The sequence below is a fragment of the Ctenopharyngodon idella genome, chromosome 23 (genome assembly GCF_019924925.1).
Source record: "Ctenopharyngodon idella isolate HZGC_01 chromosome 23, HZGC01, whole genome shotgun sequence".
Lineage (NCBI taxonomy): Eukaryota > Metazoa > Chordata > Actinopteri > Cypriniformes > Xenocyprididae > Ctenopharyngodon > Ctenopharyngodon idella.
The window spans coordinates 5,953,856-5,977,275 of NC_067242.1; the positions used below are offsets into that span (position 1 = coordinate 5,953,856).

Genomic DNA, 23,420 nt, shown 5'->3' on the forward strand with positions numbered 1-23,420 from the left:
GCAAGTCACTGTTTGGATTTAAATAGGGAAATACATAAGAGTCTATGATTTGATCATTATTGTAGTGATTATTATGTTTCCAGTATGTTATATGTTTGGCAGCATTTGTTCTAAACCTAACTGATGGAGTGTGTAGCTTTTAATTTCTTAAACAACCATGTCAGAAGACACATCAGACCTTAAATTCATTAAAAGTCTTTGGGATGTGCTGGAGTAGACTTTACAGAGTGCTTGATTCTTGCATTGTCAATACAAGTTCTTGACCAAAAATTGATGCACCTCTTGATGGAAATAAATGTGATTTCCATCAAGAGGTACATCAATTTTTGGTCCAGAATATGGCCATGAATCCTACATGGTTGTTTAAGAAATGAAAAGCTACACACTCCATAAATTAGGGTTAGAAGAACTGTTCCCAAACATATAACATGCTAGGAACATAATAATCACTGCAATAATGATCCAGTCATAGACTCTTAAGTATTGCTGTCTTTCGTCTGGGCAGTGTATTTCATTTTCATTCATTTACTGTAGTAAAGGCTATGAAACACTGAGGTTGTGAAGTTCACAGTAGTCCGTTTTTGAAGGAATTCATGGCCAGACCTTAAAAAACTTTATTTGAACACATTTATTGTAAATACACACACATTAAGTATTTAAATAAATTTTTAATGTTAACATACTACTGAAGATCTACTAAGATAATTTGTCCCAATAACAGATAACATTCTCAGAACTTCCCCAACATTCTGGGGGTTCTCTAAAAGTTATAAACAAACATTCTTCCAGTAACATTAAAAGACCATTTGTTCAAAAGTTATCTGGTCGTTAATAATGTTCTCATTATCTACTTTATCTGTACATCTCTCATGGAACATTTTTTTCCCTGAAACGTTTTAGTTAGATGTTCGTCAAACATTTTTAAATGTTACTACTTGTTTCAGGCCCATTTACACTAGTGCGTTTTCGTTTTAAAATGCATAAGTTTTGCTATGGTTACACCTGTTATTTACACTACGCCGGTGTTTTCGAACCTCAAAAACGGAGACTTTCGAAAACACGGCAGACCCTGTTTTAATTTAGAAACACCGGGGTTGCATTTCAGTATAAACAGACCAAAACAAAGACTTGAAAACGATGGCATGGCTGCCCACATTTGCTTTGCGTATCCTTGACGACCATGTAAACAATAACATGGAGACTGAATTGCAATCTTTGCTGGCTTTGGGGGCCAGCAGCCATTGTGCAGTTAAACTCAGCATTTATTTAATACTGCAGCTGCCCACATGCGCAAGAGGCAACTGATTACACTTGTCCGCGCATGTCCAGTGTGCATGAACGGTCATGTGACATGCGTTTTCGGCCGTGTAATGTAGACGGAGATCGTTTCTGAAACACTGTGGAAATGCCAGTGTAGACAAGGATCGTTTTCATTTTAAAATGCCATTTTAAAACTAAAAAACACTAGTGTAAACGGGGCCTCAGAATGTTCAGAGAACATTCAAAAATAATAATCCCATAATATTTATGTTCCCTTAACATTCACATAATAACCAAGAAATCACGTTTTTAAAACATTTAAAAAACTGGATGTTTTGAATGCTCAGAGAACATTCAGAAATAGCTACAAGGGAAGGTTAGCAAAACTCTCTTAGAATATATTTTTTTGTTAGCTGGAGATGTAGTCATCTGGATGGCCTTGAACTAGTTTTGTAACTACTGTGCAGAATTGGTCAACTGGGTGGTGTAATTTTTACTGGTTACAGCAGCGTACAAGTTTGTGATTGGTAATATAGAGCAGAATACCTGTACACATGTTAAAAAAAAAAAAAAAAAAAAAAAAAAAAAAACATAACCCAAAGCTAAACATTGCACAATATCCATCCAGAGGCTAGAGATAAAAACATGGCTTGCATAACTCTTTTACACATTCATTCTTTGCCAAGACATGCAGAATCCTGCCCATGAATGCTTAGTAAAGCCTGAGTGTACAGTATTACAGAAAGTATGACTTACATGAAAAGAGATCATTCTCTGTCTCATTCTATAATGTTGCTACAGTAACTGCATAAATCAGTTCTTGTTCTGCAATAAACATTCCTTTTCTCAGTTACTGTACATGAGCCAGTAGGATCAAAGAAAGATCTGTTAACTTATTGATGGTTATAGATGATGATGATGATGCATTTTATATATAATGCACTTTTCTCAAACCCAAAGTGCTTATTCCAGCTGCCTGCAGTTCAGCTAAAATAAGAATCTGGTAATCTTGGTCCAAAATACCCAACTCTGGCTTACTTCCTTCTTATTCTCCTACATTCAGCAAATCGTTTGTGCAACAGCTTTGAATTAATGCACATGTTATCATTTTTAAACACAGACGTCTAGCTTTTTATGGCACGGTTTGTGCTACAGAAATGAAAGTTTCCTCAATTTATGTGATATAATGTATTTATAAGAAGCATACTTTTCTAAGTGAGATGTAAGTTTTTCAACAAAATCCTACAGAATTACACTGAAAGAGGGATTGACGCCATATTTAAAGCAGAATATCATGCCAAACCCACTTAAAACACCTTACCAACAACTTAGCAACACCCTGGCGACCACAAGCACCATTCACATTTATTTCAGATAATGTTAAAGTTTAGTTATGTTAAGTCTTAGTAACACCCTAGCAACCACTCTGAGTACCTTAGCAACCACATAGCAATGGGGGGCGAGATCTGCTTGGTTACAAACATTCTTCCAAATATCTTCCTTTGTGTTCAGCAGAACAAAGAAATTCATACAGGTTTGAAACTACTTGAGGGGGAGTAAATGATGACAGAATTTTCAGTTTTGGGTGAACTATCCCTTTAAAAATACTTAAAAACTTCAAGCTCAAAAACGTCAAGCTTTTAAAATGGCTTCAAATTTAAAACCTTAAAACTTTAAACTTTTTAAACACTCTCTCTCTTTCTCTCTAAACTATTTCACACTTCAAGCTTTTACAACTTCAAACTTTCAGGCTTTCTCAAGCCAACATCAAAGTTTGTTCACAAACTTTACTCATATAGTTTTATTTTTTCTTTTATTTAATCTAAGATTGATTTAATTCTGAAATAAAACAATTTTATTCAATATTAAAAATAAAAATATATATATTATGAGTTTGCATTTGGATTTTAAATGAACACAACAATTCAACACAAGCGAATATTCATTCAAAGATGAGCAGTGTTGCAATACTCCTCAAAAACAAGTAACTGATACTATGTCAAACCAAACTGGCAGAGTCTGTACCACCAGCACCTGTGAGTATAACAATGCTGTGTCTTCTTGTTTAAATGAAGCACTGCCGTGCAGCCAATCAGAGAGCTGTTTGTGTGCTGCTCTATGGGGAAGTGGTTACAGCAACTTCCCCCTCACACGATGTTGAAAGTTTCCAACAGGAAACAGATGACACTCACTATATCTTTGCAGCTATCACAACATGGTGCTTCTCATATGTCTATTGTTTCTTTTTCCAAAAAATAGACAACTATATACATCAATATATCATCAATAAATACTCACATCAAAATATAAGCATATGTGTTTTGTTACTTTTATGCTGCATAGATTTGATTTGCCACAACAGGAAGAAATGAAAGAAAGCAATTGGCGAGAAGTAGTCACGTTGGCACCTTGTCTTTATTTAACTGACATGTCTGAGGTGATGTCAGACATTCTATATGCGGCGCAATATCCTCCTCTTTTCTATTTCAAGGATGATTTTCTTTTGTTAAGTGTTATGGTAACTATAATATTCCATATCAAGGGCATCTCTAGGATTTCAGGTCTGGAAAAGAAATTAGCTCAGTGTTTCCATTTGTTTCACAAGTGCATGTGTTTTAAATTAAATATCGAGGAAGTTATTTAGTCATACTGCAATCAAGCCAGTCCTACTTTGTAGAATAACATTCTGTCTTCTGAAACTGTCGAATGTATAAACATTTGTGACAAACTAAAATATACTTTAATAACATTTCTATTGAAACTTGTTGTCACGGGTGGTTATATACAAGTAGCTCACGAAGACGAAGGAATAAGGAAACAGACTTTAATTCAATAACTCATTGAATAGGCAGAACTCAAAGAAACAGATAACACACCTCAACATCAACATAGACAGGACAAGCAACTGAACAGAACACAGTGCTTAAATACACAGGGATTAACAAGCTAATTGATAGAACAACAGGTGAACGGAATACATAATCAGACACACTGGGAAACTGGATGAAATGACAGGGACAGGGAAAACAGAACCAAAGCACAGAATACATATTACACTTGTATGTCATGTATTTAAATATATTCGTAATTTGTACATTACATTTGTAATGATGAAGTTGCGATGATAAACTTAAATCATTAAAAACGTAATGATTTCAAATGTACTCTAAACTAAAACTTTCAATTTGATATTATTACAAAGTGCACCTTTAAAAAGTGTTAATAAACCATCATGAAAGTGTACTCTCTTTAAAAACACTTGAGTGGCCTTTTATTTCATTAATATTATCTGCAAGTACACATTCAATACAATTAAGTGCAATTATTTTTTCACAAGGGGTGGTTTCCTGGGTGTTAGGGTGTTTTTTTGAGTCTTTGCTACATGGTTGTTAGATGGTTGCATACTGGCCAAAGTCAAATGAGTCCACTCCCAAGTCTCTGTAATATTCTGGTCTCTAAATATAATGTATGGTATTCTTTTTTTTTTTTTTTTTAAATAGTATCAGGAAAAATGTGAAATCCTGTTCACTTAGAAAAGTAATAGCACATATTTCTAATGTAACATGTAACATGAAAACTGTGTGCTTTGGAGGTTGTTCAAATCCCCTCAGAACTCTTATACAATAATAATAGTGATGCTTGCTTTAGTAGACACTATCACCCTTGTAGTTATTCCCTGGCAACCACAAAATAACTTCAAACTTTGCTACAAAAACCTTAGTTCCACTGTTGTGGTTATGGTAGTCAATACATCAAAAAAAAAAAAAAAAAGTTTTACTATGATAAAACTATTAATTTTCAATAAGGCAATAAAAGTTGGTTCCTATACAAACAGACTAAACATTTGCCATATATAGGACTTTTGACATTTAAATGTCACTTGTGAAGTTGCAATCTTGTTAGCATTTACCACAGGACTGAATGCTATAGTTTTAACAATGTATTTTGCAGCATTCCATGATTCAATAAAAAGTGACTTACCAGTTAATTTCCACAGTTAGCCTAGCAGCTATATTGTTGTCACAGTAATGCTTTTTATATCACTGAGATGCTATCATTCTTTAATAGTTATTTTAGTCAGAGAAAAGAACCAGATGGACTGTTGACTTTGGGGTAACCTGATAGAAAAGCAGTCTACAGTTTGTTTCTTCATCAAACACTTGGGTACAGTGTTTTAGCTCAGCTGGTCTGCCATATGATTCCTGTCACTGGTATACTTTAAACTGTGAGCTGTTGTACTTGAAACACTAAACCTCTTTATCAGAAAAAAGTACAGCCTGAAACTTTTGCAAATGCAGGGGTTCACTTTCAAGGAAGATTTGTCTGGATGACTTTCTGTAGATGAGATAGAACAGCCCAGAAACCAACTTACTTGACCTTTGTACAAATTACTATTATTTGCTATAGAGTACTGACAGCATGTGTTATTCTAAATGATACAGACATAGAGTAATTATTGATAGAGACACCGGACAGCTGAGGACAAAAGTTAAAGCTTCAGGTCTAATCTTGATCCATTTGCATCCATTCTTCAAGTCAACAAGAAATGGCATTTCCAACTCACTTTACTTCCATACTGTGACACATTTCCAAGTAAAACTGAGTATTCAATGAAAACAATGTCTGGGAGACTTGATTTTATCCATCAGGAATTGTTTGGATTCTGTAAATTGGATGATTGTGGGCGACTGTTGGTTAACATTATCCAAAAATGTTTGATTAAAGATTATGAAGGCAATGAAACTATAAAACTGGAACATGAAAGTAAGTAGAATCCATTTTGATTTTTTTGATCTGTCAGCTTGTTGTTCAGCTAGTAAAACTACTGGACTCATGTAGTAGTCTTTTAGTAAATGATAATATCACACTATGGGTGTGGTGTTATTTGTGCTGTACTAATGAGAATGTAAATATACTATTATATCTGGCCAGTCACAACAAGATAATGAATTAATTTCCTATTAATACATTTAGAAGATAAGCATCAGTCTGAAATATTCTCCACAACGCATTACACATCAGCCTTGACAGAGGCTTCCCAACATATTAGACAACATATCAGTCAGAAGCAAATCTGCCCATGTCATCTTCATTTCTGAGCTCTAATCAATAATCAAATATATTGAATCACACCAACACCACAGACAAATGTAGTTACAACATCCTGGTGTAGCATGTTAACTTCTTTTTCTCATAAAATTCAGTTAGCAAAGTCATTAGAATGACTGCTTCATGAAAACATTATAACAGTGGAATTAGACAAGTCTTGGGCACCAGAGACACCACAATATCCCCACAAAATCGTCCTGTTACTTGATTATTGTCAAATGTAACAAGTAAATTTGAACAAAATCAAAAACACACTGAACCCAGTTGTAGTTGTCAACTACACTGTTTGTTTGATGAAAAAAAAAAAAAAATCACTTACCTTGGTTTATATTTCAGCCTTAATAACAAGGTTGTGGGGTCATAAATAAGTTTTCAGTAAAATGCCTCTCTCTTTCCTGTTTAACGGTGGACACCACCCAACCCACATGCAGCAGGCTGCTGAGCTGTAGCGCTTGTATGTAGTCACTTACAGTTTGCTTACTTCCTGCCTCACACGGAAGTTCAGGTCTAAACCTGTCTCTGCATTCCATCTGACGCTGAAAACCAGCAAGTGCACAGCTGAGATTGTGTACGAGACAGAAAGGCCAACCAGTACTAGTTTATTATTTCACCTTAGATTACATATTAGTCAATGATTGATAAGCATTTCTCTCTGTTAATGATTAATATGTCATTGTTATGCAGGGTTGCTTTTTTCCAGTAATGATACATGGTTCAACATAAAATTAAGCTATATCATTTTATGAACCTGGAATTGCTAGTTCAATATATATATATATATATATATATATATATATATATATATATAAATAATGTAAAAGGTCTGCAAAGTGCATGATAAATGGAGTTATTGTCTCTCAAAAGAAAGAATCGATTGTGAACTTCTGAAACGAGTCGTCAATAATTCCAGTCTTACTTACTGCACAAACCTACAAAGGCCTACAAAGGCTTGTTCAAAATTTTGCATAATGCCCACCTATGATCTTCATTGGATGCCCATGAACAGTGTCTACTTTGTCCCTCCTTTAAACACTGTAGTTGTAGCTGTGGCCTGGAAGAGTTTACTTTGTGTTGTCGACATGTCGAGAAGACGTTGTTTTCTGCGCTGCGAAAGCAAATCGACTTTATATGTACTTCCAAAGGATGAGGACTCTAGCTTGAATTAATACGGTAAAACCAACGCCATTGTTTCTGTATGTATTACTGAGTGTATCAAGTGCTGAGAAAGATTTGAAGCTGAAATTCATATATAGTAATGTGTGTTTTTTTTTTTTTCAACACGTGCTGTAAGCGGTGCACCAGTCACCACAGACTGGGTCATCTGACCAATCAGAGCAGACCAGGCTCTCAGAAAGGAAGGGGTGTAGAGAGAATCCTTTATCGAGCCATTTCAGACACTGTGAGAAAAGATGCTGCAATGCATATTATGAGAAAATTAAAGTGTTTTTGACCTTGTATGCATGTAAACATATTGTAGGAGACCTCCAAAATTAGGATTCTTTAAAATAGCATAATTGGGGCACTTTAATTAAGTTATAATAATAATGAATGTTCTTTTGAAAAAATAAAATAAAATGATGTTTGGTAAAAAGCTGTTTTATGTCACAGTACTCTGGAGCAGGTCATGTCGTGGGGGCTGACATCTTGTGATCACACGACTGGCTGAACATTACACATTTTATCTCTGTAAATCTCCTGTTTTTGGACACTTTCACTTGCGGAAATAGTTAATCATGGGTGACAGTAAATAGCACATTTCTACAATGGCGTCAGTATCTAAAAAAAAACTATTGCTTTAGTGTGATGCTGCATCCATGCTGCTAGGTGTCAGTATAATTTCAAGATGACAGGCAAATCATTCAGCACAACAAGTTCATTAAAGGATTAGTCCACTTTGAAATAAAAATTTCCTAATAATTTACTCACCCCCATGTCATCCAAGATGTCCATGTCCTTCTTTCTTCAGTCAAAAAGAAATTAAGGTTTTTGATGAAAACATTCCAGGATTTTTCTCCTTATAGTGGACTTCAATGGCCTCCAAACGGTTGAAGGTCAAAATTGCAGCTTTAAAGGGCTTTAAACAAAGGGTCTTATCTAGCGAAATGATCGGTCATTTTCTAAAAAAAAAAATCTAAATGTATATGCTTTACAGGCACAAATGATCGCATCACAAGTGCTTCCACCAGAATGCGATTCCGTATTCTTCAAAAAGCTTACGCTGAATGTCCTACGCCTTCCTTATTCAATTTACGTAACGAACGCGACGCCAGTTCTGTTTTTTCCGTAAGTTGAATGATACATGTTTTAAAAGAAATTAAAGAAAACCTTAATTTCTTTTCGACTGAAGAAAGAAGGACATGGACATCTTGGATGACATTAAAATCATCAGGAAATTTTTATTTGAAAGTGAACTAATCCTTTAACTAAGATTTGCTCAATAACTAAAGGTGCGGTTATATTTACCATTGCTTATTTCAAAAAGAAGCCACAAGATCTGGAAATTCACGTAATGGTGAAAAAGTTCTCCATACAGATTTCACTCATGTTCAAGTTGTTCATGCCGATTCGTGAAGGTTGATTGGTTTGTAAGTGGCTTTTGTGTAATCTGTACTTTATTCCCCATTATTGACAATAAACAATTGTCCTTTTTGGCCATTACATTTTTCTGAAATTTCACTAATATGACCGCACCTTTAGTGTTGCATTAGAGACTGGAATGTGTATCAGGATATTGGGCCAGAATTTAGCAACACATACAGCATTTTCATCATTCACAAATTGAAATTATTTCTTGCAGTGTGGAGAACAAAAGGCACGTGTTTGGACTTTAGTTTTGGTTTTCATTCTTTGTCCAGATTAAGAGGGAAATAACATGGGATAAAACCATGTAATGAAGAGTGAAGTTTGTTGACATATTTCCTATTGAAGTTTCTATTAAAGCATGTTACTTTCATAAATATATTATATTAATAAGATAATTTTGTTAACTTTTAGTAATGCACTAGCATATACTCTTTAAATAAACGTTCCAAAAAAAATAATGCCATAAATGAACCATTTTCAGTTCCCCAAAGACCTTTCAGTAAACAGTTCTTTTTTCTTAAGTGTGAGGAACATTTAGAGTGTATACTGTAGATGGGAATAACAGACCCAGAAGTCTGATTGTGACTTATTTGGGGTCTGTTCCAAAATTCCTTATTTTTCCAAGCTAAACTTGGAACAGTAGAGGCTGTCCAATGTAATCATGCCCAGACAGGGAATGGCTAATGATTATTTCTATCCATGTGGTAATGTAAACAAGCTCAGGTCCAGATTATTGTGGTGAGTGGGGACTGGATGTAGATAGATGTTGCCAATTAAGCCACTTTGAGAATTTCTTCCAAGGCAGTACAAACTTAATTTGTTTTAGCACAAGTCAGAAGGACACAGTTTTGTAAAGGCCATTCAAGATAATGACATGTTTATTAATCTCATCTTCACATGTCTGTTACTAATTAGACACACTCATTTTGGCTAACAACAAAACTATCCAGACTTTACTCTTCCTAAAATAAAGAGGACGGAATTCTCACCATTTGCTACCAATTAACCGCTCTTATTAGGACTTTTTTATGTGGTCTTATATGTGGTCTCATTCTTCCTTTTCATTTTCTTTAGAAGCCCCCCACCAGCTCCTGTAAAAACAGACCACCCTCCATGACAAGAGTCAACACTGTGTGACACCAACCAACCCAAATCATCTGAGACCAGGGATAATCCACGGCTATTGTGCATTTAAACGATTTTAATGCACAACATGGAGGCAAAAAAATGCCTAACACGAAGCAGAGTGCATTCAAACTGTTTAATGCACAGCTAGCCATGGATTATCCTGCTTATACCATGGTCATTTGCCAGCATTGACAACTTAAAGCTGTTATTGATGCTTGCAATGCATTATTTGATGGTTATTTTTGTCAGTTATGCCTTGTTAGTTTTAGCAGAGATAAAGTAGTGTAAGATTTTTTTTTTTTTTTTTTTTAATTAAAGGGATAGTTTACCCTTATTTATTTCATTTACTTACCCTCAAGCCATCGTAGGGGTTTATAACTTTCTTCTTTTAGAAGAAAACAATCTGAGTTATATTAAATAATATCCTTCTCTTCCAAGCTTTATAATGGAATGAATGGCGCTCACGATTTTGAAGCCCAAAAAAGTGCATTCCATCCATCATAAAAGTAATCCATACGGCTCCAGGAGGTTAATAAAGGCCTTCTGAAGCAATGCAATGGGTTTTATAAGAAAAATATCCATATTTAAAACTTTATAAAATATAATAACTAGCTTTCAACAAATGGCCGAGGTATAAACCAAATACCAATACCAAATAGCATAATGCCATATTCTTTTGGTTTATCTGTATTACTGACATGCAGTTTTTGTAGTAAATGTCAAACACGTTTTGTTGACCCATCTTAAAGTCAACACAAAATTGAAAACAAAATAATAATAATATGTACTGACGATATGTCCACAAAAAGAACACAAATGTGCATTAAGAAAGTAAATAGGGTTCAACTGATTTTTTTTATGTTGACTTTAAAAGTGAACACTGTGTTGAGTTTGGTGATTCTTTCCAATTCATCATTCTGATGTGGATGTGGAATCTGTCAGCTGTCAGATTTCTGTCTGTCCCTTGATAAACTGTTTAATATCAGTGTGCTATTATGGATTGTGTGACTCCAATCACAAAGGCACATACATTCTCATCTAACTGATAATATCCCCTCTGTTACATTTATAAGCGGTGAATGAAAGCAGACCACTATAAACATCTGGAGAGGTGGCCACATTTGGCATAAAGTGAAGGCTTAGCTCATAAAAGGGTCATGACCTGGTCTGACAAAGAACAGACATACTTCAGCACTTTTCAAAGATCTCAAGTGACCCCAAAAGCCCATATGGTAAGGTGTGAGGGGATATGCTCTTTAAAAACCATTAGGCCACAGTTAACTCATTATTCTGGTCTAATGTATGGGTCTGTACTATTCAATACAGTCAAACACTGGCCGTTCATACAGCAGCCGTTATAATAGAATTTAACCATCATTGTGGCCTAATTAAAATGTCTTAGCAACTTAAACTTCACATTTCACATAAATCCTGATACTGTGCACAAATATGTCCAAGCATTCAAATAGCACCCTCTGCTGAAATCAGCTGAGATAAAATCATCAAAGGAATGGTGCTAAAATGGTTCAGACTATCAAAACAGCTAAAAGGATATGGCTAAACATTCGAAAAATGGGTAAAATAATGATAATAAATCATTCTGCCATGCATTTTCAGATATTGTCTTTTAAACAACCCTCTTAAAGTCTTAAAGTAAAAGTAAAAATGTGAAGTTGATTTTACATTATTAACCTTATTTGTTGATTAATTGCAAGCTGGTTATATAAAGTACAACATATAGCCAACAATAACTGAATTTGCTTCATTTGTTTTTAAATGTTTATTTTAATTAACCAACACCCTATAGAAGATCCATGAAAAAGCCACGACCATGCAAATGAAAGCTCTTTAATTATCAGGCACCAAGAGCTCTGTATTCCCGTCTCTCCTCTCCAAATGTGTGTCTAGCATGGCCGGCTGAACTCTAGCAAATAAACTTTGACCCTTTAAGACTTTTTCTTCTGCGTGACAGATTCTGAATGATAGACAACAGCTGTTTAAACAATCAAAAGCCTGTCTATCTTTAAAATAACTGACATGGCCACAAACAAAGGTGACACTGGTCGTAACACAACTTTCCATTACTCATGAAGACGCCTCTATTAAAAACTTGCACTGCAGCCACTGAATTCCTGTCTGCTTTCAAATCCCTATATTGGAGGATATATTTAGCCTAAACATAGGAAGATCTTGGCAAACCCTTGTGGAAAAGCAGTGTGCTTAATTAAATGTGCAATATTAAATGTGCAGGTAATATAATATTAATGACATACTGTAAAAGACCACTTAAGTGTACTTAGAGTACACTTTCATGACTTTTAAAAAGTGCACTTTGTAATAATAAATACATGACATACACATTTCAATAGAAATATTTTAGTTTACCATACATGCTCATTAGTACATTCTGCAGTACACTTTAACCATATTTCATAGAGAACAGAAGTAATAATGAAATTACATATAAAGATGTACTTAGTCTTATGTGGGTCAAAAAGAACTCATAAGTTAAACTAATTGCATTTATTATAAATTAAAATTAAAATACATTTTTATGTAATTGTACATAATATGCAACGAAAACATTGCAATCACTTTGCCCTTAAGTATTTCTTGAACTTCTATTCTTTTCATAATAAGGATCCTTTTTAAAAAGTATTAGTTCTTTTTCACAAGGGAAAAATACTAGACCTTTTTGTTGTCTAGACTGTCTTTTTCAGTAATAGCTCCTTATTTGTAACCCAGTACTTTGGTGTTAAAAGTGTCAAGTCGAACATTGTACAACATAGCACACTAAAAGAAAAAGGGAAAATAAACATCAAAGGAGGAAAAACAGATGAAAGACAGGGAGAGTGAGGGGTTAAACTCAGGCTGGGGAAACCTGATGCTAATTAAGTCTTTGGAATGCCTCATACAGGCTGTGTGCTGAAACCTAGCAAGCCACCTAACTAGACAGCATTTTTTTGGCCATGATTTGCAGATGCAACAGTTTTGAGACATTACTGTGCAGCATCATTGGGCATTATATGGAGCATGTAGGATTATTTGAGCATCATGCATGCAGCAATTTTGAGCCTAATTGGCACAAAGAGCATATCTTGGCACACATGCATTTCTTTGGGGTGTTATATGTGTGTGCAGGACTTTTCTAAACACATCTGGAAGAGAATGACAGACTGTACTGTCTCAAAACTAAACTGAACTTCCTACATAAACAGCATTTTTGGGCATCATACCATTCCTAATGTGCTCAAAAATGCAGCATAGGCCAAAACTGCTGCTTACATTGCTCCAAAATTATGTAAATGCACATATGATGCTCAAAATGTTGCATGCGCACATAGATGATCAAAACTGTTGTGCATCTGCCTGTGATGGCTAAAAATGCTGCATGTACACCAATGATGCAATGCTATATAAAAAGGTAGTTCTTAGAAATGCTGCACACATCTACAGTATGATGTCCCCCCCAAAAAATGTTGCCTATATAGGGAGCTCACAAGGTTGAGACACAGCCTATGACATTCTCCTTCAGAAGTGTTTAGAAAGGCTCACACACACACTGCAGTGAAGTTGAGATGCTCACCTCCTGCTGTTTATATTTTCACTGACATTCCAACAGAAGACAGCTGCAGGTAACATCATTTCACTGTTTAAAGAGTTTATCTGCGGATTTAAGCAAAATCAAAACGTCTTTATGTTTCAAAACAGGCTGGATTTCTCTATGTGACTTCAATCAACTCTTTTAAACGCGTTTTTCCCGCTTGAGTCATAATTGAAATTATTTTTTTATTTAGGTAGATAAATGATTTAACAATGTCAACACCAAAAAAGACGCTATTGCTGCTGGTGTATGTATTATGTACGTTTCGTTCTGCGCGCTCGGGGGACTCTGGAGACACCAGACCCTGCTCCGGATCACACTGTCCGGGAGGCAGATCGCCCAGACCACCGCGACAACACAATCCGACAACACAGAGCAGATCAATAAATCAACATCATGCTCCCTTCAGCTTTCCATCTGAACATCACGCAACGTTTCTGTCCCAGCGTGGGCGGTCTGGAGACCAGACAAGGGAAACCGTCCAGACGCGCGTCGCTGGAGTTTTTGATCCTGTGTGCGCAGATTGCGTTACGCCTCACGGACCAGATCATGTTATCAACGACACGAGAGAATGTAAAGGAATTGAGTGCCGTCTGCCGCTGAGGATACGACAGAAGCCTAGATCGAGACCCTGTGCTGGAGACGGGTGTGTACCCGAGCCCAGCCAACCTCCCCTCATCCATGTGGCAGACAGAGCCGCTCAGTTTCTGGGGGAATTTCCGGACATTGGATATCCCGCATCCGAGGTCGGGGCTCCTCTGGGAGTTCAACTCACTTGTGACATCAAACCAGGTGATTTGAAACAGTGGTTCCAGCTGTTCTGCACTTGGAAATGGAAATAGCTTGAGCACAAATTATTTTTTGTTACTCATTCCACTTACAATACAAAAAGTTCCATGGTATTATACGCTTTGTTGAACATATACAGTGACATGGTAATAACATGGTATTATTTGAAGTACCTTGAACAAAGTAAAAAGTCATTTGCATTACTTTTTCCACTAACAAAAAAGTACCACTTGGTTTTTTGGTAATGTACTTTTAGTAATACCATGCATTCTTCAAAGTACCTTGGACTAATTCAGTACCATGATATAAATAAGGTGTTTCCAACCTTTGTATTCACCTGATTATTTCAGTTTTACATATTATATTTTAATTCATTTTTTTCATAAATTATTAAAGCTGCAGTCTGTAACTTTTTTTGGTTAAAAATGATCCAAAATCAATTTTTGAACAAGTACATAACCAGCCAGTGTTCAAAACTATCCCCTTACCTTAGCCCGATTTACAACGATTTGAGACTGTCCTCCAAAAAAAAACCCGACTCTATAGGTCATTTTTCAAGCACCTTATTACGGCCTATATTTACGTTTTAAAGTCATGCGCCCTCTAGCGGCGTAAAAATGTTGTGTTATGTCTGTCGTTATGAAATTACGTATGACTGTCGTTACCAATCAAAATGCGTGTTCGTTTAAATGCAATGTGTGGACTTTTTACACCCTTTGTCCTGTTTCCATTTAGCAAAACTAATTTTTTTATTAACGACTACACCCACCCCACCCCACCCCACCCCACAACCACCAAACCACCCCACCCCTAAACCACCAAACCACCCCACCCCTAAACCACCAAACCACCCCACCCCTAAACCTACCCTAAACCTACCATCAGAGATTTATAGTGCATATACACTTTATGAGCACATGCGTTCCCTGGGATCGAACTCACGATTGCATGATCACAATTGCATATTGTTATATATTGCAATGCTCTGCCAGGTGAGCTACTCGAAACCCGAAATATGATGCAGATATAAGGGAACAATGCATTAAAATGTCCTGTTGTCGATAGGGGCGCAACTTTAGTAAACGCTCTTATGGGTCGTATTTCAGGGAAGTGACAAACGACCTAATACGGGCATATTGGTTGGAGAACATGTTTTATTCTCAGTTGGTCAGAAAAAAAGTGGCAGATTTGTTACTTGTTCAGATGACAAAATTCTTATTTTAGTCATACTGTACTTGCAAGATGTAGAATCTGTGATCCCGAAGTACAGTATCCACACCGATGTGGTGACTGACAGCAAACATTAGATTCATCCGCGCTGAGGAGCCGTGCTGATGCACAACCCACGTAAAGATGATAATTCCACAAATAACTGCAACTGCAGGTTTCCAACAGAGATGGCGACAAAGAGGCAAAACTTACAGACTGCAGCTTTAAATAAAATTAGAAAAATTATTTAAAATTATTATTATAAATTATTATTTTATATTATTTTCTTTATAAAAATGATTTTATAAAGAAAATTATTTATTTGATAATTATATCACAATCTCACAAAACCTCTGAAGACATCTGGGATTACCTTGCAATGAATTCCATATCATACTATCACTGTACCTTGGTGCCCCACACTGCTTTTTTCAGAATAATTATCTATAGATGTAATAAAAACAATGTTGTCTGGTAGTCTAATCCAAACTGCGCAGAGGAAATCTCTTTAATGCATGTGTAAGATGTTTGAGTAAATTTACAGACATCACAGAGGAATTCTCTCTGTTGTCCTTGAACAATATGAGATGCATGCCGCAGGGTGGGGAGTGTACACAAACTATCAGGCTTCATAAAACTCAGTTTATTTGATTTTAACATCAGTACTGGTATTTCATACATCAATGAATTGGGTAATTTGACAGCTGGCCCGAGAACTATTATTGCACACATACATCTGCTTGGCTACACAGTGGATTGTAGAGCTGAAGAACCGCTGGCAGTCAACTGTCAAGAAATTGCAGACTACTTTGATCTATTTCCATATGACTGAAATAGTTCTAGCACAGAAGTTGAAAAAAAAAGCACTTGGTTTTTATATTATGCACTGAAATCGCTTTGACCTTCACATATCAAAAAGTTGTTAACTATTTATTAATTACAGTGCTTGTTTAGATAATAATTTTCTCAGTTTATATAATGTGCATCACAGCAAGAGCATGTTAATCTATATGTCTTGATTTACTCCTAAATAATTGTTTTTATATATTGATGGGACTAGTGTAACTATTAATGGAAATGCCCTTCTTAAAGTTGCACTAAACACTGTAAAAAAAATAATTGTTGCTTTAACTTTAAAAAGTAAGTTACCTGGTTGCTTTAAAATTTTGAGTTCATTGAAATTAAACATTTGAGTTAATACAATGAAGGCGATTGGTTTAATCAACAGAAACTCAAAATATTATGTTATCTGAACCACATTAATTAAGTTGATCTGACAAAAGACAAAATGTTGTGATAAGTCATGAAAATATTGTTTGTAGTGTACGCAGGATTTTCCGTTACTGTTTTGTAAACACAACATTCAGACTTGGCCCCTCCTCTCAGAACACCGGCAGAAGCCATGCCCTCTCCCTGACATGATATCATGATATGATATCCCAGTCGATGCAAAAGAATACCAGTGGGAAGATGAGTGATGAGCTATTCGCAAATATTCTTTCAAATATTGTGTTTATTATGCATAAATATGTTTGTGTGTAACAGTTACACTAATAGTTAGATTACTGTCTGTAAATTGACTTTAGCCATCTTCAGCATAGTAAAATGAACAGTCATAAAAACGTAATTACAATGCCTAGTAATCTGTCGAGTTACAGATAGCTGTCAATAAGGCAATAGCAACATTAGCAAAGGGTTTCGTGTAGATACAAAAGAACTTAGCAAAGCTTCCCGAGCTTCAGACACACACAATAAAGTCCCGCCCTCACCTGCACCGCATGTTGTTATTGGCTGGGGCTACACACCCACTGGCCAAAGGTTGCACCGCAGAAACATCCCAAGCAAAGGACTTCATTATTTTTGAGTCTATACTTTATTCATTTATGTATTTATTTTCGAAAATCCTGCCTGGTGCACCTTTAAAGCTTATTATACACTTGTTGAGTTATAACCACTTAGTCATGTCTGTTTCGTTCTTTCATAAGGAGAGAATGAGGTCCCTGCCGAGGACGCACTTATCCTACACCTACAGCTGGCAAAGGGACAAGAGAAGCTGGTGGAGGCTTTGAGAGCTCAGCAAGTGGTGATCCGTGATCTGCAGCAGAGACTGGTTGAACAGCAGGGGGCCCTCCTCTCCCAGCAGCGCGAGATAATCAGCCAGCAGCGGCGCATGTTCGAGCAGATGGATGTGGTGAAGGCTCAATACGGTCTGCTTTCTGAGACGGTCAAGCAAGTCTCTTTCCAAGGTCTGCAGGGAGAACTGCAAAGCTATTTTGAAAGCCACCTGGCCGATCTTCAGAACCAAGCACGTAGCCATCTGCAAAAGTCCTATGCTGTGCATAAGGTAGATATGGACGCCAAAGTGATGAATGTAGTTGGGGATGCAGGGCACCCATTGTTGGGCTGTCAAATTGCTTGTGGACCTGAAGAATACTGTGACTTCCAAAAGGATCCACCGCAGTGTGAAAGGTGCACTATATGCCCCCCTGGATTCTTCCTGGTATCACAGTGCTCGCCCACTGCTGATAGGATGTGCCAGGTGACACTGTGGCAGAAATTGCATTATGCATGCAATACATAAGATTTCAGTAAAGAGCAAGCAAAGGTGTATGTCTTAATCTTTAACATGTCTTTGAGTAACAAATATCTATCAACAGGACAGGGATGAATGCCTCGAATTACCGAGCTTGTGTGGGGAGCGAGTAAAATGTCTCAATACCCCAGGTAAGCAAAGTAAAAACATGATGCCACTCCAGTGTCTGCCTCGAGTGGTCTCTTGAGATTCACCAAGCTCTTTTTTTTTTTTTCTGTTCATCAGGAGGGTTTCGTTGCCTCGGTGTCTCTGAGAGGGAGATTTCTGCAGGGCTGTGTGGTCATGAGTACTTCTACAATCAGGAACTTCAGGAGTGCCAGGCTTGCTCAGACTGTGATGGTGAGCCTGTTGGCATTCCCTGCACTTCCACCAGTGATGCTGTATGTGGAACTGTGTCTGAGAACATACTCTCACAGTCTTGGGCTGCTTCGATTGCCATACCACCAACAAAATCGAAGAGTACTTCTATCTATCCTGGGCTACAGCTTAATATTCGTGGCAAAGAAGAAAACAACCTGTTGACCAACCATGATGATTACCTCAATCTCCAACAACATGGACTGGTCTGGATAGACTACAACTTTGCACTAAAGCACAGCTGCAGGAACTTTCTCCAGGTCGGGATACGGATAAACGGCAGTGAAGAGGAGGGTCGAGACCTTAGCGGGGTTCGAATTGAGCAACCAGAAAGAAAGTTCTTCCAGGGTGTGACTGTTAGTGCAGCAGTTGAGGTGGAACCCAACCATACACTGACACTCGTGCTGAAGAGCCCCAACCAATACTGCAACCAGAGTAAAGATATTCAAGTCTATGAGCTTGGAGGGGCTTCGTTTAGCTTGCTGTGGCTATCCCATGACACTGGCGCTGTGGCCATGACTGCTCAGATGTCAACAGCAGCCCACTACCAGAGTAACTATCGCCCAACCTTCCGTATAGCCGCTGTCTCTGATCCCTACATAGTGGCACTGACCCATGACAGCCGTGGGGTGCGTTTCATGGAGAGTGGCGTGGTGAAGTTTGTGCTCCAGCAGGCTATCTATTCCATGGGTCATGCTTGTGTTCGAGAAGGGTTCTCACTGATTGCCTACGTCAACCGAAATGGCACTGACCAGGAGGTACTACGCTCCTTTAAGTCTGGTGTTAACTACAGGGATACTTCCATCACTCTTTCTGGAGCCACAAGTGTAGACAGAGAAGACTGGCTCAATTTTGAGATTGTTGCTCCATCTCAGTGCAATGTCCGCTACTTTGGCGATAGTTCTGGGATTAGTATGCTGAGCTTGATCTGGATCCCCACCACTGTCTCCTCTACATTCACAGCCACTGTCTCAAGAACAGGTCTACCCTCTGGGGCAGTGCGAAATAAACCCCTGCTCTTCAGGCAGATGAGCCCGAATACAGACCAAATGCGGCTAGCTGGTTCAGGTGAAACACATGCCCAGAGGAACTTTGTGTTTTCTGAGCCTGGGACGGTCAGCGTGGCTCTCAACCTAAAGCTGATCCACTCCTGCAGTGTGGTGAAACTGACCCTTTACCGGCAAGGTAAGGATGGAGGTCAGGCCACATCCTTGGCCCAGCAGGTGGGTGGACATATGCCTGAAGGTAGTGAGTGGGCCAGCGTGGGGCTGAGAACTTCATTTGAAGTGAAGAATGGTACTGCTATCTATGTTTCTTTGGATTGCGTTCGTGGGCGGATTAACCAGATCACCCATGAGGGAGGCACCAACATCTCCATTCTTTGGTTGGCATCATGATCCCAAATATGCAGATCTATGGTTTTGTAATTAACTAAAAAAAAAAAAAAAAATACTTTTGAAAAATTGGTGCTTTCATAAGGTGCAGTCACACAAAGTAGAAACAATACAGGTTCATTTTTAATAGCTGACATGCACAGGTGCTATTAATACTCCTCTGGTATTCAGATTCTATGTTTATTGGAATTATGAATGAATGTATTGTACTGTAACAATTCAGTTACAGAAATTGAAATATGAACATGTTTTTTTTTTGTTTTGTTTTTTCCTTGGCTGGAACAATGACCTTAAAAAAGTACTTTTTAAGTGCTTTGGCTGGTTGAGCAATGACCAATTTTTCCCAAGAGAGTTAATGTTTTTCATATCTGTTTGATTTGGAATCAGTTTAAATTTGTGCAAACAGTATTTACGCGTGTTTGTTAAAGAATGTGATTTTTTTTAAGTGTATTTGCGAGCTGATGTGATGGATTTGCTGCACTTTATCATAATGAAGTGCAGAATGTTGTACAGTGCACATTTTTTGTGTTTGTCTTTTTAAAACAATTGGGATTCAAATAATATAGCTTAATCTATATGAAAGATATCAATGCATTATTGACTTGTATTTTTTGTTTTAATATTTTATCATAGAAATAATGAAATGCATCTTTCAGATCATGAATATTTATATTTAGTACTATGAATGATTACTGCTGACTGTTATGTCCTCTCATTGTAATTTATATGAAAAAAAAAATACAAAACAGACACAAATTTCTCCTAAGTTACAGTGTAGTGTTATTAACTGTAAGTGGCATATGTCTTCTATTACTCTAAATACTGTTGCCATGTGCTGCCTTTGCATACCATGTTTAATTGCTTCTGTATGTGCTCAAACTACAGATCACAAACAGTGAAGTGAACAAACATTTGGCAACATTAATGCCATGTCTGCTTTGGACTAGTGCATTTTGATGCAACGACTGGTAATTCATTTACTGGAGACATGATGTAGTGTAATCTTTTATAAAACAAAATTAAAGTCATAACTATTTTGCCAAAGAACAGAATATGCTTTTTATTATTTTATTAAAAAAAAGCTTTTTGGTGATGCCTGGATTTATAAAAATACTACCTATGGACTAAAATCTGTAATATTCTTAAAAAAAAAAAAATTCTTAGAAAAATCTAGAACATGTTACATGTGGTTGTTATTGGTATTGTACTAGTACACTGGTTGCTTTGTAAATGCAAATAAAATATATTTACCAGTTTTTGCTAACCATATGTTCAAGGATCAAGGTGTCCACCCATAGTTGATCCCAGATGGGTACCAGACTACCTTCTAATGGGCAGAGCGTCAACTTAAAGAGGGCAGCAGTTTGGTGAAACCTCAGATGGCAGTACTGAAATCTGAACTACTGAAGTGTGATAAAAGAAAGAGTTATGTCACTGGAGCAAATAGTGCCCGAGATATAGCCTATTTGCGATACACTTCTTGCAAAAGATTTTCAGGAACTTGATAATGAAAACAATTGAATGTCTGCCGAAACATGACTAATAGTGCTTAAATTAGCACAAAAACTGATTGTGAGAAACAATAGAATGGGAATGGAAAGCAGGTGTGTGAAGCGCTGAACCAGATGTTTCTGGTGTAGATCAAATGAGATGCATACGAGAAAATATATAACACGCTATAGTTGGGAAGAGAGACAGACGTCAACTATACAGAGAGTGAAAGAGAGAGATGTATAAATAGTAAATATATAACTACTATAGTATTGTATAGGGCCTATCTGACGTCTGAAAGTTGCAGATGTTTGGAAAGAGATTGTTTTGCTGTTAGTTTCCATATGTGGTCTTTTTGGATTTTACACAGTGGAGGAAGTTTTTAGCTCTTTTACAGTATTTTTTATAGTATGTTTACAATTTTTCAGACCATCTTTGTGATACAGACAATCAAAATATACTGCAATATTAAAGGGGTGGTTGATTATGATTTCACTTTTTTAACTTTAGTTAGTGTGTAATGTTGCTGTTTGAGCATAAACAACATCTGCAAAGTTACGACGCTCAAAGTTCAATGCAAAGGGAGATATTTTCTTTTAAAGAATTCTCTGTTTAAACGGCTGGTAGGGACTGCAACAAGCTTCTTGGTGACATTACTAATCTTAAAATTTATATAAACCCTGCCCCCAAGAACACGCAACAAAGGGGTGAGGCCATGTTATTGCATTACAGACCGTAACACAAATGCAATAGCATGTCATAAAAGCAATATGACAAAATGACAAGTTATAACCTAATTAAACTAAACTATACCTGTTCTATTCTTCATGCAGCATATATTCTCTAGCTCTGTAGGATCTTGCAACAGTTCCTACATGAGCGATTTATAGATTATCATGACAGAATATGCTAACCAATGACTTTAAGATAGTTAACTCCACATCAGCTACATAAATTCATCAACTAACCGTTCAGAAACGTCCTGTTGCATTCTACATGTTGTCACTTCTTCTTAAATCTCTCCATCATTGTCCGACTCCGTTTTGAACATAAAAGGCTGAACTGACATTTTCAGTGAGTCTGTGTGAGGTAATCAGAGCTGCTAACGTGAGCTCCTGAAACTCCGCCCTGTTCTTGAGAGCAGCAGCTCATTTGCATTTAAAGGGACACACACAAAAATGGGGCGTTTTTGCTCACCCTCAAAAAGTGACAAATTTAACATGCTATAAAAAATTATCTGCAGGGTATTTTGAGCTTAAACTTCACATACACACTCTGGGGACATCAGAGACTTATTTTACATCTTGTAAAAGTGGCATTATATGACCCCTTTAATCAATATAATGCAAAAGACATTCAGGATTTTATATTCCCATGTGAACCCTGAAAAACAAAAAATGAAGATTAGAGGCCTCATTTATAAAATGTTGTGCAAAAACCGTCCTACATTTGATCTGAGATCATTTCTCATATGTGTGTATATGTGATACAGATATGAATATACGCACAAAAAAACGAACAATCACACAAAAATGAACATACACACAAAAATCTTGCATACACCACTTTCCCAGATGTGAAATCTATTTCTGCATTATAGGCCATTTATAGCCTATAGCAGGGGTCTCCAAACTCAGAGCTGCTACAGAGTTTAACTGACATAAAAACTGACATAAAAAGCAAAGAGTCAAACTGGCCAACTAAATGAAACACTGATCACCATAATGGTGACCAATCATTTTCAATAAAATCAACATCAACATCTAAACCTCTGTTAATTCATGTGTTTCTCTTTCCTTCAGTGATTCTACTTGTCATCATCAGCTGTCTTCAATGTTGACAATAAAAATTAAAGAGTTCTTAATTCATCTTTGACGTCTGTCTGTTATTCAGATATTTTTGT

At 36.8% G+C, this 23,420-nt stretch overlaps 3 protein-coding genes across 9 annotated transcripts in view; 2 read left to right on the plus strand and 1 right to left on the minus strand.

Annotated features, from left to right (window-relative positions):
* Window positions 1-6,911, minus strand: part of apbb1ip (amyloid beta (A4) precursor protein-binding, family B, member 1 interacting protein) — a 182,204-nt gene extending 175,293 nt beyond the window's left edge. For 2 of the 4 annotated variants that reach the window (XM_051881389.1, XM_051881388.1), the window contains exon 1: window positions 6,689-6,909. The gene's annotated coding sequence lies outside the window, so the exon portion shown is untranslated. Of the gene's footprint in view, window positions 1-6,688 lie in introns of all 4 variants that reach the window. The other 2 variants (XM_051881385.1, XM_051881390.1) reach the window with 2 other exon arrangements.
* Window positions 1-23,420, plus strand: part of LOC127505693 (protein adenylyltransferase SelO-like) — a 557,335-nt gene that overhangs the window by 31,589 nt on the left and 502,326 nt on the right. The window lies entirely within an intron of this gene.
* On the plus strand, window positions 13,502-21,282 carry nell3 (NELL (neural EGFL like) family member 3). 4 transcript variants are annotated; one of them, XM_051881380.1, is made up of 5 exons: window positions 13,507-13,715; window positions 13,792-14,476; window positions 17,668-18,221; window positions 18,340-18,406; window positions 18,501-21,282. In XM_051881380.1, exons 2-5 carry the CDS (start codon window positions 13,897-13,899, stop codon window positions 20,027-20,029), a joined length of 2,730 nt encoding a protein of 909 aa, XP_051737340.1. In that variant the 5' UTR covers window positions 13,507-13,715; window positions 13,792-13,896; the 3' UTR covers window positions 20,030-21,282. The 4 variants fall into 4 exon arrangements, with proteins under 4 accessions (XP_051737342.1, XP_051737339.1, XP_051737341.1 ...); XM_051881379.1 differs by having other exon boundaries at window positions 13,506-14,476; XM_051881381.1 differs by having other exon boundaries at window positions 13,506-14,476; window positions 17,668-18,026.